The sequence below is a fragment of the Filicampus tigris genome, chromosome 14 (assembly GCF_054856515.1).
Source record: "Filicampus tigris isolate MCC_2025a chromosome 14, RoL_Ftig_1.0, whole genome shotgun sequence".
Classification (NCBI taxonomy): domain Eukaryota; kingdom Metazoa; phylum Chordata; class Actinopteri; order Syngnathiformes; family Syngnathidae; genus Filicampus; species Filicampus tigris.
The window spans coordinates 6,033,280-6,047,751 of record NC_141230.1 but is presented as its reverse complement, the minus strand read 5'-3'; the positions used below and the strand labels follow the sequence as shown (position 1 = coordinate 6,047,751).

The 14,472-nt window shown below is 41.5% G+C and overlaps 1 protein-coding gene and 1 long non-coding RNA gene across 9 annotated transcripts in view; both read right to left on the bottom strand.

The window, feature by feature from the left end:
* The window catches only part of dgkh (diacylglycerol kinase, eta), an 81,301-nt gene that overhangs the window by 25,452 nt on the left and 41,377 nt on the right, over positions 1-14,472 (bottom strand). For all 8 annotated transcript variants that reach the window (XM_086051478.1, XM_086051470.1, XM_086051473.1 and 5 more), the window contains 5 exons: positions 10,103-10,209; positions 9,821-9,946; positions 7,962-8,064; positions 4,566-4,728; positions 3,687-3,795 (listed from right to left, as the gene is read on the bottom strand). In XM_086051478.1, coding sequence (XP_085907604.1) covers positions 3,687-3,795; positions 4,566-4,728; positions 7,962-8,064; positions 9,821-9,946; positions 10,103-10,209 — 608 coding nt within the window. The remainder of the gene's footprint in view (positions 1-3,686; positions 3,796-4,565; positions 4,729-7,961; positions 8,065-9,820; positions 9,947-10,102; positions 10,210-14,472) is intronic.
* On the bottom strand, positions 458-2,559 carry LOC147136118 (uncharacterized). Its single transcript, XR_015089607.1, has 3 exons — positions 2,424-2,559; positions 2,251-2,327; positions 458-1,878 (listed from the first exon to the last, which is right to left on the bottom strand). It is a non-coding gene; the product is annotated as an uncharacterized LOC147136118 (long non-coding RNA).

Below are 14,472 nucleotides of genomic sequence, written 5' to 3'. Positions count from 1 at the left end.
CTATCGAATACCTGCTGTAAAGATCAGAATGTTATGAAAACCACCCCAAAATGTGCCTATAGATGCCACAAGTTGGTGACAAAACACTTTTTTTTATATTAGACTAGGCAACGGTTTGGCGAAAGGAAGTTTCTTCCTCACTTCAACATAGTTCTTTGGCACCAAGATGCCACAAGGTGATGCCAAAGCAATTATTTTATATTACACTTGGCTTTGGCTTGCATACAGAACAGCAAATAGGTGACATTTTCAGTGGATAACAGAAGATAGGCCCATCCCACAAAAAAACAAAACAATCGGCGAGTAAGTGAGTTTCCGAATACCGAACTGCCAATATGCAAACAAAATGAAGACATTTAAATTGCTTTTGTTGTCAGGTACATTTTATTGAATACTATATTGCATGTTACACAAATAAAATTGAGCTAAACCTTAAAAAGTCCCACATTTCTGAAAGTAGATAGACTGTTATGCTATTTTGGAAGGAAACCCTTTTTTTTTTCCAATGAAGGAGCTGTTGTCCTTCTCCCCTCCTCACCCAAAGTTAAAGCACGATAAGCACTTGATTGTTTAGTGTGTCATTTCTGGATAGTGAAGTATATTTTTTATGTATATATACATTGCTACGGCACTTGGCTTGGGCCCGCCTACCAACATCTCTACTCCCCTTTCTTTCTGCGTTTAACTCTTGTACCTTTGTATAAATAAGTATACGTAATGGTGGATTGGTGGATTGGTTTCCCGCGCGTTCATCATTGGTGAATTGGTTTCCAGCTCATTCCTGATGGACTGCCCAATCATCTATCTCCACCTGTTGCAGCTGGGACCAATAAAAGTGCCTCTGTTCTGTTGCTCAAGTCGGCTGGGACTTAGTGCAGCTCGCACCTTTGTTTGACAAGTGTCTGTGTATTGTGAGTTTGTAATTCAATTACATGTCATTAAATAATGTGAACATGTATCATAATGTGAAAATGATGTGAATGAGGATGCTTGTGGAATTTTTGTTGTTGGAAATTTGTAATCCAAATGTTTTTTTGCCAGTGTTTAAAAATTTTGTTTTTTGTACGCGATTTCTCCTGCAGTGGACAACACAAGGAACGGATGATGCCATTGTACATAATAATTCTTTAGCTAGTAGGAAGAGGCTGGGATAGGATGTTTGCTGTTTTTTTCCAATATTTTAGTGAATCCTGAGTTCGTCCGATATTCCCCTCTGCACTTCTGATAGCACATCTGCAGTTGCACTTATTTCGCATCTCCCCAGTTCAGCGTCCAAGTGCTGCCAGAGGTTATCTAAAAAAAAGAAAAAGAAATAAAATTGTAATTTTAGAACATTTCCAAAAACAAATGATGAATAACATGCCAGATGTGGTTGCAGAGGGCTGTGATGACACATTCAGACCGCAGTCTGATTATGGCCTGAGTGCACTTGGAGGAACCCAAGTGATTTGAATCTGGGGTCTAGAAGTGTTCTAAGGTAAACACACTCATAGACTTCAGACTGGAAGCAGTGTCTGTGACTCGATGCTTCAGGTGTTCGTGGAGTTGTATGGCTGCCTGTGTGTGCAAGGTTGAAGTGTGACACTCACGTGCAAAATAGAGCATTTTCATCATCTGGATGACCTTTGAACCTGACACTCACCCCTCTTCTCTCACTCTAGAAGTGCTTCTTTTATGATGGTGACCTTATCAGCTGTCAGTGGAGTCAAATCTGTCTTTAGAGAGGCCAGAGATACCCACACTGGTTCCCTCTCATCATGCAGCCTTGACAGCATTTCATATGTATCGTTCCAGCGTGTTGGCACCTCATTGATGAGTTTCAGAGTTGACCGCCCCATCTATTGCTGCACCTGACCGTGCTTCTCCTTGGCTGTTGTGCTGGAACGGAAATATGTGACAATGTGCCTAGCTTTATTTCTGATGTCTGTAAGTGCGGGAACCTAATCACATGATTTTCTGACTAATACATTGAGACTGTGTGCAATGCATATTGAGTGGCGACTTTGGAAGTGTCTGGCGGATGCTATCATGTTTGGCGCCGCATCGCTCGCAAGACACTTTACCTTATTGGTTATGGCCCAGTACTCCATCATGCCCCTTTTGACCTGGGCCAAATTGTCAGCAGTGTGACTCTGTGCAATATATTGTACACCCAAGATTGATGAACACAACTGCAAATTGTCATTAATGTAGTGGCAGGTCAGAGCCAATTTAGCCTCAAGAAGTCCACATGTCAGTTGTTATACTCACTGCCACAGCTTGCTGCACTTCCATTTTCACTTTTCCCTTTCCTCCTGAAACTTATTGGCCGCCATTTGTTTTATGGTCTGAAAAACAAATCAAAAGCAAATCAATACATTTAAAATTTCAGATGAAATAAATTGCCTATATCAACTACAACATAGTGTAACTTGCACACAGACCTTTCTTGTTGGCAAAAACATATGACTTTCCTTCACCTTCACTCTCCACAATGCTGGGGCTGGCAGTCCTTGAGAATGACGTTCAGCAGTGCCTGATCAAGCAACTGCTTCCTGAAAGCTTGATTGTTAAACCTGAAGTGGAGAATAAATCAATGATAACTACCGATTCCCAATCATTTATTAGCAAAGCAACTGCGAGAAAATAAGAGAATGGCTGTATACCTGAGCTTATCCTGGGTTTATCAGGAACTTCATTCTCATGCTTGGCCCGATAGTGCCTCAGCATTGAGGAGGTGCTTTTGTTGGTGTACGACAGGTCTGCGTGACAAATGCGACATTTCGCCTGCAAAAAATTATGTGAATAGTAAACTAAGAGTTAACTCGAAATGAATTTGAATTACAATGGAAAATCGAAAATCTGAAAAGAACTGGGTGAAACAATGAGATTGAAATAATTACCTTCTTCTCCAAAATGAGATCAAATTGATCCCACATGGCAGACAACTTCCTTTTCCCCTGGGGCTGCTCCATAATGCACAACGATGTCCACAAAGATCCGTGAGGTTTGGATTGTTTCGGCAGGGGCAGCCCGTTGACGGACGCACTTCCTCATAAACACAGTTTGGCGCGTCTTTTGCCGAGTCGACGCGGTTCATGGATCGATCACGTGACTGTCTTAAAGCGGTACGCGTACCGACGCGGAAATTGCTCTGACAGCTCGCCGCGTGCATCGGCGCATCGGTGTTGCGGGACCCATCACTATGTAATTGTGAGACACTAACAATTCGTAAACACTTTGTCAACTTGTTTTGGACGTCTGTGTCCATCCTTTTTGAACATTGTACTAAAACCTATCTTTCTAGAAATTGAATTGTTAAACCTCATTCAATCATATAATCTTTCCCTAGCAGAGCTGGTCGAAACATATCGTAACAACACATAGACACAAACAAGTTCACATGGTACTTACGAATTGTTAGTGTCTCACAATTACATAGTGATGGGTAGGTAGATAGGCCCAAGCCAAGTGCCGTTATATATATATATATATATATATATATATATATATAATTATTTATTTTTTAAATAGTGAAAAAAATCAGTGAATGGGTCAATTTCTGGTTGCAATTATTTAAGTAGTTTTTATCGTGCTGAATATTTTATTATGTTAATTAATGGGAAAATTGGAGGTGCATGGTGTGTGTGTGGGGGGGGTGGTCTGTTAAGTATTCAGTCTTAAGTGGATAACAATTCTTTAATTACCTGCTTGTGTAGGTTGAGCTTGTCGATCTCCGACAGCACCCATCCCACACTGCCGTCACCGCCACATACTAGGATTCGGAAGTTGTCAAACTTCTGAAACAGGCGCAGACTGAAAAATATAAAGTAGATGCATATTACTAGAAGTATAATTCTCTCTGTATTTTGGTTAGTGTTTACACTACATGCATACACTGTACACTTCTATGTGTCTAGACCACTGATTCCCAACCTTGATTGAGCCCAGGCAAACATATTTCAGGCTCGGGAAATGTCACGGCACACCACGAAACAAAAATGTCACAAAAAGTGGATATAAATGGCAATTACATAAATGCAGTATTTTCTGCCATCTACAAAGTACGGTAATATAAAATCATGTATTTGTTCTGTCTGTCACCAAAGTAAATGGCATAGATAGATGAACAAATATACATTATTTGTTTTAAATACCGGTAACTACTTTTCTGACCAATTAAGTGAAATTTGATAATTTACCGTGGCACACCTTAAGAGCTCGCTGGTTTGGAATCCTGTACCAGGGTCCTCAAGGGCTGGTATCCTGGATGTCTCCCTGCTCTAAAACACCCGATTCAAATGATCATCTCAACAGCAAGCTCTGCAGAAGCTGGATAATGGACGGTCATTTGAATCAGGTGAGATGAAGCACGGAGACATATAAAACATCCAGGACATCAGCCTTTGAGAACCAGAGTTGCCCTCTGGTATATACACTCAAGAGACACATCATTAGGTACACTTGCACACACAAATGAGAGCTAACAATAGAGCTGTTAGTTTTGAAAGACACTTTTCTTATTGGATTCCATGTTGTTGTACAGGTGTACCTAATGAAGGCGTCATTCTGTTTGTCATGCTTACCCAAGGTGCGGACCGCCATTGACCAGGTCGAAGACTTGTGCTGGGTTGAGCAGCTGCTTAAAGCGCCGCAAGAACTTGACTCCTTGGTTGTCACCACTTTTGGAGTTGACGAAGACCAAGAGGGGACTGGCACAGGATGGGGGACAGGTGGCCTTCCAAAAACCTAATAGGGAATTTGTAGTACGGATAAAAAGACAACAACAAAAAACAGAGCACTTGAGTTTCCTATTCTTTTATGTGGAAAAGGTTTTAGACCTATGAGTTCATCTCATTAAAAATGGGAGCAAAAACAAAAGTGTTGCATTTATATTTTTGTTGAGTGTGTGTATATATATATATTGATTAAACTCAAAAGATAATCAGTCGGCTTTCATCAATGAATAATTACAGTTGAGAGGCTGAAAACAGAGGAATTGAAAAATTCAAAGTTAAATGACCACTGTAAAAGATTATTGATTGATTATTAAATTAGTTCTCAAATAATTTTATAATCGCTTAATTTTGACACCTCTAGGTAAGTCATTGCGTGATAAATACATTGCCAATGTTTGCATATTTAGTAGGGGTGGAACGGTACGAGGGGTGGGAAAAAAAAATAATCGAAATGGAGAATCGGTTTGGATTTGAGGAACCGAATCATTACATTTTAAAATTGTTGCATCCTTGAATCATATCGCACCCCATGTATAGCAAATCGTATCGAATTGTACACCGAATGTACACCATATATAAATCGGTTTGACGTTTGTGCTGATTTGTTGTTTCTTTTAATTTAATTACCTTGAATAGTTTGGGATTTGGAGAGCTTTTACATGATGTTGCATATTAATAAGCACAACAACATATACAGCCGTAGCATATGGAATAGAATCGTAATCCCACTAAATTGAACTGGATCAAAATGTTACATTTCTAAAACTGTTACATCCTTGAATTGTATCGTACCCCCATAGTATAGAGAATCGTATTGAATCGTCTTATGTAGATGGATACAGACCGCTCGACAATACAGATCCACAGAAGGTTTTTTGTGCCACGGTTGGGTACATTTTCGTATTTGTGTATTAAGAGAACAACATTTTTCTCTAAAAATTACCTATTGTACTTGTCAGCAAAAACAGCATTTTTTTTGTAGTATAGTGATTAATAGAACTTATTTGAAGGTAATTAATTCAAACACAACTCTTTTGAATGGTGTAACTGGCTCTTCTTCCTCTAATTGTACACACGTGACTATACGGTAGTGTAAAATACATATAACGTGCGACAGGCACATACACACGCATACACACACGCACACACACACGTCAATACAAAGTGAATTGCAAAATCAAACCATCCATAAGTATGTATTGTTCCATGCAAAGCATACCTAACCATCCAATCCCTAATATTTAAACTTCCACAAAAAGCACTAACGGTGCTTTGGCATCACTTCACTATTTTTCTATCAAAGATGGATGGATGGGGGTGGAGCTGAGAGGAGAGAGGGTGAGGGAGGGTAGGGGTAGTCACGATGCTCCGGCGCGTGCTGCCGTCTCCCCCACCAGCCAATTACGAGCAATCCCCCCCCCCCCCCCCTGCATGGAGCACACGGCAGCCATGGCACGCCAGAATGTGAAGTGAGAGAGGGAAGGGATTCAAAGTGACTCACCCACTTTTAGCTTTCCACTTATCCTACTTCCGTTCAATAGGATTCCCCATCATCCCAATCTCTGTCGCCATCGACCAATTAGCTGAGGTTAGGCTTTTTACACACTCACTGTTATGCGCGGGCGGGTGCGTGTGTGTGCAACGTGCATCCATTTGTGTGTGGGGGTGTGCGTGTGCGTCTGTGGTTGGAGAATAATTCAAATCAATTCTCTTATCAGGTGGTGATTCCCATTGAGAAGGGCTTTGGATAATCTGTTTTGATCTAAAGATCTGTTTTGGACACGCGCATATACACGTAAATGGGTTTGGACAAACTAACAACACTACCATATTGTATAGTTGTGTATTATTAAGAGATGGGGGACTTGGGTCAAATCATGTTATTGATAGTTTAAAAAATGCACAGTTTGCCTTTTAGGGAGGACAGCATGAAAGAAAGAAAAAAGAGGCTTTTTCTTTCATTCAAACTAATTTGGCAACCCAGTTGTGGGTGTGAAGACATTAACACCAACAGCAATGGGAGCAACTCCGAGAATCTTTCATTAATGGATTATCTGATCAATGACGTTGACAAAAATGGCAAAACACAAGGTTTGCACTTCACAGAATCAAGATACAACTATGACTACGTCTAACTAAACCCACAGATGGGTAAGCTGATGTCACAGTTTAGCTCACGATACGAACACTGGTTAGGACCGATAAAAAAAACCTGATTGTGAACAGCTAAGTAACGTAAATAGGGGTGGGATTGCTTCAGTTGTGGAGTTTCAGTTCCCATAGTTATGCGATCCCCCACCCTTGCCCTCTATTTAATAACTAATAAATAAATAATAAAAAAGAATCTCCCATGTACCTAAACATAGTCGCCAACCACTGAATGCAAAAGAAGCGTTGTAATCTATTGTGGAGAAAAAAAGGTGTGGAGACATTTTTGGATTCAAGGATGATCATTTTGATGAAACGGGAAAAAGACAACGGCAACATTCAAGGTTTGAAACTTGAAGATGAGAAAGACAACATCTACGTTTCCTTTCATCTGTCTGACGCATGTAAGATCGCTAGATTAGTCGACACTTATAGCTCACCAGTCGCTTGTCAAATACTTCATATCACTCCTGATTTGACATTTTTTTAATTAAAATGCTTCTGGTGCATGTAGCTGTATTTTTTGTTGAGTATAATTCTGATGATGTGGAAATATATCAACACACACTACTCACAAACTCAACTCATTTTTATTTGTATAGCGCAGTTCGTGATATTCGGCTTTCAGGTGAAGTTTTGGGATAAACCCCAAAAACTCTATAACCTAACTTAATTTGACCTCTTGGCGCATGACAAACTGCACAGTGTTTCGGGTACGTTCGACATAATGAGACCAAGACGACACAACTGATCAACAGGATTCATAACGAGGTTGTAATTCATTCATGGATCAAAACATTGTTGTGAATTCTGCTGATCACCTCCTTGTCAGAGAATAGCAATTTGTGCAAAAAGTACTGAAACAATGAACAGTTAGGGACCAATTTTTATCCGGAGCAGAGAGAAGTCTAACTGTAAGAACGGGTGGAGTTTTCTTCCAATCCCTAACCAATCTGAACAAACATTTCTAGATAGATCTGTGATGCTAAAATGCAAAGCTTTTGAGTTTTCAGAGCATGAGGGATTACTTTGTCAACTCACCCTAAAAAAAACAAGCTCTATAAGGGGGTGTTAAAGCACATGTGTGTTGCCTACCATCTGAGTCAATGCTGTTGAGGGCCGTCGGGGGGATGATGGAGACTTTGCACTGACCTAGAGGACATTTGCGAGGGTACAGGTCCATGCAGGCTGTGTGAACCTGGAATCACACACACAGGATTCAATACTTTTTGACTGTAGAAGTTGATTTAAAAAATGTAGATGGCTCCGCTTGTTATATTATGTGCAGTAAAGTAGAATGGCCCTCCTTGAGCTGTCAACTTATCATGTTGGAGATGTAAATGTGTCCCAATGATCCTAGGAGCTAACTTGTCTGGAGCTTTAAGCCCCTGGCAGTGTCACCCATGGCAAATAGGTCCTGATTGGGGGACCGGACCAAGCACTGCTCAAAACCCCCTTATGATTAAAACAAATTTTGCAATTTTCCCTCACCGGGACACGGGTCACTGGGCCGCCACCTCTAGAGCCAGTCTTGGAGGTGGTGGCCGGGCCTGCGCCCCCGAGGTCTGGCTGGGCACAGCCCAAAGAGGCAATATGGGTCCCACTTCATTGTGCATTGAGAGTTGGGTGGCGACTGAATCCAGGGAATTTGGCAGTCCGACCCCCAGCTACAGAAGCTGGCTCTAGTGATGTGGAATGTCAACCTCTGGCAGAGAAAGCTCTTGAGTTGGTGTGCGAGGTCGCGATGTTCCGAGTGGTAATAATCGGACTTGTTGATTATACAGGACAGGTTCTGGCAGGGACGGCACGGTGGTCGACTTGTTAGCACGTCCGCCTCACAATTCAGAGGTCGTGGGTTCGATTCTGGCTCCGGCCTTCCTGTGTGGAGTTCGCATGTTCTGCCCATGCCTGCGTGGCTTTTCTCCGGGTACTCCGGTTTCCTCTCACATTTGAAAAACATGCATGGTAGGTTGATTGGACACTCTAAATTGCCTCTAGGTGTGATTATGAGTGTGGATGTTTGTTTGTCTCTGTGTGCTCTGCGATTGACTGGCAACCAATTCGGGGTGTCCTCCGCCTACAGCCAGAAGACTGCTGGGATAGGCTCCAGCACTCCCTGCAACCCTTGTGAGGATAAGCGGTATAGATAATGGATGCATGGGTGGAGGTTCTGGCAGGGCCACCACACCATGACCAAACGAAAAGGCTTAATGTAGGACCCTAGTATTACATCTATGCTTATTGCAGATGATGTGGTTCTGCTGGCTTCTTCAAGCCGTGATCTTTAACTCACACTCCAGCAGTTTGCAGCTGAGTGTGTAAGTGTTCGGTGAAAATCAGCATCTCCAAATCTGAAACCATGGTCCTCAGGTGGAAAAGGCTGGAGTGCCCTCTATAGATTGGGTATGAGATCCTGTCCCAAGTGGAAGAGTTCATCTATCTTGGGGCCTTGTTCACAACTGAGGGAGCTGAGCCGAATGGTGAAGCTTTCAGTTTACCAGTTGATATACCCTCAACTCAGAACAAGATGGCGGATATGGGCGACCAAAATAATTCGGTATCCAGGCACTCCCTTAGAGATGGGGTGAGAAACTTGGTTATTCAGTAGGGGCTAAGAATAGAGCCGCTGTTCATTGAGAGGAACCAGATGAGGTGGCTCAGGCATCTGGTGCCTCTTGGACGCCTCCATTAGGTGTTACGGGCACATCTCACTCGGAGGAGGCCATTGGGGACCACCCGGGAGACGCTGGACAGACTTTGTCTCCCAGCTGGCTTTGGGCTTCCTTGCTTCAACTGCTGCCCTTGTGACCCAACCCCGGATATGTGCGACAAAATGGATGGATGGATGGATGGATAACAAGAATATATACGTGTGCAGGAGGGAAAATGTAAGCTGCTGTTTTATTTATTCATGAGTTTTTTCCCAATTTTTTTCCATGTGACAGATGCCTTACCATAGCTTTACACCAGAGGCAGCGCCAGTCCTGCAGCCTTAACACACTGCCACATGTCTTGTCACACACGGCACACTTGGCACTGACAGGCAGGTTGCCCTCCAGCCACTGGTGAGGCATCGCGATCTGTTGGTCACATAGACACACACACACGTTTTACTACCACTGTTGATCATTATCATGTGGTCAGCATTTTAAAATAAATGAAAATACCGTAATATTTTTGTTTTCTGATGAGTAAGCCTGCTTAGAGGATTTCATACAATACACATTCACACTTACCCCGTCCTCATCCTCAATGATGTCCTTGCCGATGGAGGCCAATGTGGTCCATTTGCAGTTGTTAGTGGCTCTAACTGCGCAGCGTTTGTGGGCCTTGAATTTACACACTGAAATGCCCCCAAAAAAAGCTCACTCACACATATTATGATAGTAACATGGCAGACATATCAAGTCAGGGCTGTGAATTTATCCATCCGCTACTCTGATCCATCAGAATTTGACATTTTCATTATAGTTGACATTCACAAGTGTTGCATTTTTTCCTACAATTCATCCCTTAATTAATTTTACATAATACATTTAGCTCACCACTGGTCAAGGAGAAATAGAAACCATAGAAGCTAGGACAGACAAACCAATAAATGGAGGCAGGTGCAATCATAGGCCATGTCATAAGGTACAGACGTACAATCTAATGCCATCCAATAGAAGTACTGTTTCGAAAGTACACATTTACAAAGGTATTCAATTGAGATTATACTTATTACTGTGGTTGTAGTTTGCACAGTGTACAAGTGTATCACATTTCAGCAATATATCATGATTAAAGAACCTGTGTTTTCATTTTCCATATAGCGAGCTACATACAAATCTTGCAAAGCTTGTTTGACAACTGTTAACTGTTTATTAAACACAACAGCATGCATTATTCAGACAGCAGCTGACTACAGACAGTTTGGAGGTTGAGCGGGGCATTTTTACAGCGCATTCAGTTGTCATTCACACACCGTCCTACAGCTGGAAGGTGAGCTCTATTTTCCATGATTTTTGAGTTATATTTTATATACGTGATGTGTGCGTTTTTTTTTTTTTTTTAAATTCATTCAATTTCAGCCGGGATTGCTAACAAGTCTTCTCTTTGTATGTCGCATTTACATGACATTTTTTGTCACATTATAGGGTATTTGCTATCAGAGTGTATGAATCCCTTGGTTGAGATGCAATTTTTAAGCAAGAAATACATCAAATCAATTTGAAGAGGTCGAGCAACACAATTAAGTTAAATATGCACACTGCAGGCTGCACTGATCATGAAACATTGATATAATGTTTCACACATATTTTCCATTAAGTTAGGCAGTATGAATAGAACACTGACCCTCCCTCGATCAGCAACCCCCGAACACACATATACTGGTCATTAAGTAAACTCAAACAAAAATAGTGCCGAAAAGTGATATCCGGGAGCAGAGATCAATGTTTCAGTCTAGTCAGCTGCTAAACATTGTTAGGAAGCATTAGCAGAGCATTAAGACAATGCACAGAACATGATAGCCAAAGCATCCTTTCTGTGTGGCACTGAAATGGAGACTTTGTTGCGTGTGTGTGTTGTGTGTGTGAGCACGCGTGTGTTTGTCAGTGCGTGTATACACAAGCGTGTTTGTGGCTAAGGAGCACGAATCAATCCCTGCCTCGACAGCCGGCCGGAGAAATCAAAGGGAATTGCGAGTCAATGATTGCTGCAAGAGACTTGTGTGCTTTATGTGCTCCTGTCACTTTCTCTTTCTAATTCTCAACATAAAGGGCTGTTATCATTCCACTACGATAAAACTACGAATACCAGCAAATGTTTTCACTCATCCAAACCCAAACCCATTTTGTCGTTTTTTTGGGTCAAAATGAACAGTTATACTAACCAGATACAGTAAAAGACGCATAGATAAAATAGTGCTGAATGACAATGTATCTATCTATGTATCAAAATGACATTTGACTTAAGTTAGAGCAAGTATTTTGGCTCAGATATCCTTGAAAGTTAAATCTGATCTTGAAAAAAATAATCCCTGAAAGTCGCTTGTTTTGGAAATCATTTAAAATTGCATGTTGGAAGTAGACCAGAGCATCAACAGGCGGCAGCCCTTTTGCTGGATTGGATTTCGTTTCATTATTACTTTAATATCAAGGAATATTTATTGGTTTCGAAGAGAATTGTTTGGAGACTTGCAACTGGAAGAGTGCTGATAAAGAATATCCAGAATATCCACAGGGATCACAGCCGACCAATGGAAGCGGCTCCCCTCATTTGAATTAAGCACACGAGAGGTGCACGGTCTACATGCCGGAAGGATGAGCTGGAGTTCATCCATGGCACTGGCTTGCGTAAAGTACTTTGTACATAAAAGGAAATGTAAGAAGATATTTACTTGCTGATGATGTAAAGTTGGCCACTGTGGAGTGGGCACTTGGAGACTGCCTTCAACCACCGATGGTTGCATCCAAGTGTGACAACCCACCTGCTTTTAGCTTATCTAAATTCTAGCCTACTTTCTGTCAGCAAATTTTAATGTGCGCCGGGAGTGTGTAATAGAAAAAGCCTTTAGTCAACCGAAACACCCAGCGCGTCTACCAAATTCTCAAAAACGGTAAACCTGACATGTCACAGCACGGAAATAAAGATGACGAAAATAGAGCCCACTGTGTTAACATAATGTAAATGTGCCATTAGTTAATTGGACACTATGCAAATTGTGCAGCAAAACAATTAGTCTTCAGACACACCACCAGTGCCCAACAGTGCGCACCCACTCTCAGGATAGCATCACCTAAATAGGATGGTGAAAGAATGTGTGGATGCTACTCATTAAGTTCTGCTTCCTGTCACTGACACTTTACACCAGTGAGAAATATGGCACCACTGACGTGATCGTCTGCTGGCAGGTCGTATTAATGCGGAGCTATGTGTGAAAAACACGAATCGGTGCTCATTTGACACGCGACGGCCAGCCGGCTGGTAAGTGTTTACTGCAGGTCACATTATTTTTTACTTAAGACTGAAGTTTGATGGACATGCTGCGATATGTGTGCCACGTTGAAACAGAGACAACAGTGACATCACTCGGGCAAGTGAGTGCAGAATCACACATTGGCGAGTGGGGTCTCGGCATAGCCTACTCTATGTTACAACCAAGCAATGGCGCAAAAAACACAGCGCACAGCCGACAGAACGTAATCAGTGCATTTTCAATGGACAATTTAAGAGTTTGTCATACCAATGTACATTGTTCTCCTACTATTTGGGATTGGGACCGAGTGCTGCCGCCAATAACGAAAACCTGCGAGTAATCGATGCCCCCTAAAAAAGTTTTAGATGTCACATAATTGGGGCAAAGAACTACCTCTGCCTGAATGAAAATCTTGAAAAACTCACTTCAACATAGTTCTTTGGTACCAAGATGCCACAAAATGGCAACAAAGTAATACTTTTAGAGCTTCGGCCTAAGGACAAAAACAGGGAACAGCATAGTAGGGCTGTGCACAAATCGGTGGAATAAAAAATAAAAATCAGAATTTTTGGAATTCTAATGATAATGAACCATAGCATATTATCGTTTGTATTATCACAGGAATGTCTGGATGGCAACACTCAAAATCTGTGGATATTTATTGTAAAATGTATGTAATTGGAATGTAATTCATCTTATTTCTCAGCATGAATGGACAAACTATTTCCTATGTCAATAAAGTTTTTCCAGTTTTGGGTTATCATTACACTTTACCTATTTGCCATCACAGGTACTCTTTGGTGGTGGTGTCACAGAAAATGCAAAAAAAGCCCAAGAACAAACACTTCTTTAGAGTTTATCCTTTGGGCGTCAAACAAGACTTGCTGAATTCATGATAATGGTTTTAACACTAAGGGCTCTATTTTCATGGCTAAGTCTGGTGCAGCAAGCCTTCTAACTCTGCATGTTGTAAACTGCCTCATTGATATGCAGAGCGACGTAGTTACGTGGCCACTATGAAGGTGGCAAATAAATCCAAGCCAAGCTAGGCAGTCACAAACATTCTCCGGCTTATCCTCACAATGTTCAGGTTTTTTTTTCTGTTTTTGAAAAGACTGGCTTGAAAACGAATTTTCAGTCATGTTCAGTCGTCCGCTCCCAGCTTCATGCAATGAATCCCAAACGAGTCGCTCTGAATCAATCAGAGGATGGAAAAGTGTTGACCTACCCGGAAGGATGTACGCCCTCCTGAAATCTGACTGGTAAAGATTTGAAACAAAACAAAAAAAAACAAAAATCTACCGGTATATTAGTTTCCCTTGTATGAGCCTACAATGCAACCTCTGAAGTTTACGTAAGAGAAAAACATAGATGATGAAATCTGATTGGACAAAAAACAAAATAATGATAACCCACAAAAGTCTTTAAGTTGTGCTGCCAAGACACAAGATATTGAATGAAGACAAAAGACTGCTGGAAAAAAATGTATACAATATTTGCCAAATTTATACAAAATTATAAATGCAGGTCAGTGCTTTTGACAATGTTTCGGCCCGCGCAGAAGGCTATGAAGGCACTGACAGAACGCCACTGGGTTCTAGCAAGAGTAAAGTTCCAACATTGGGCCACCAAAATGTCAGATACGGC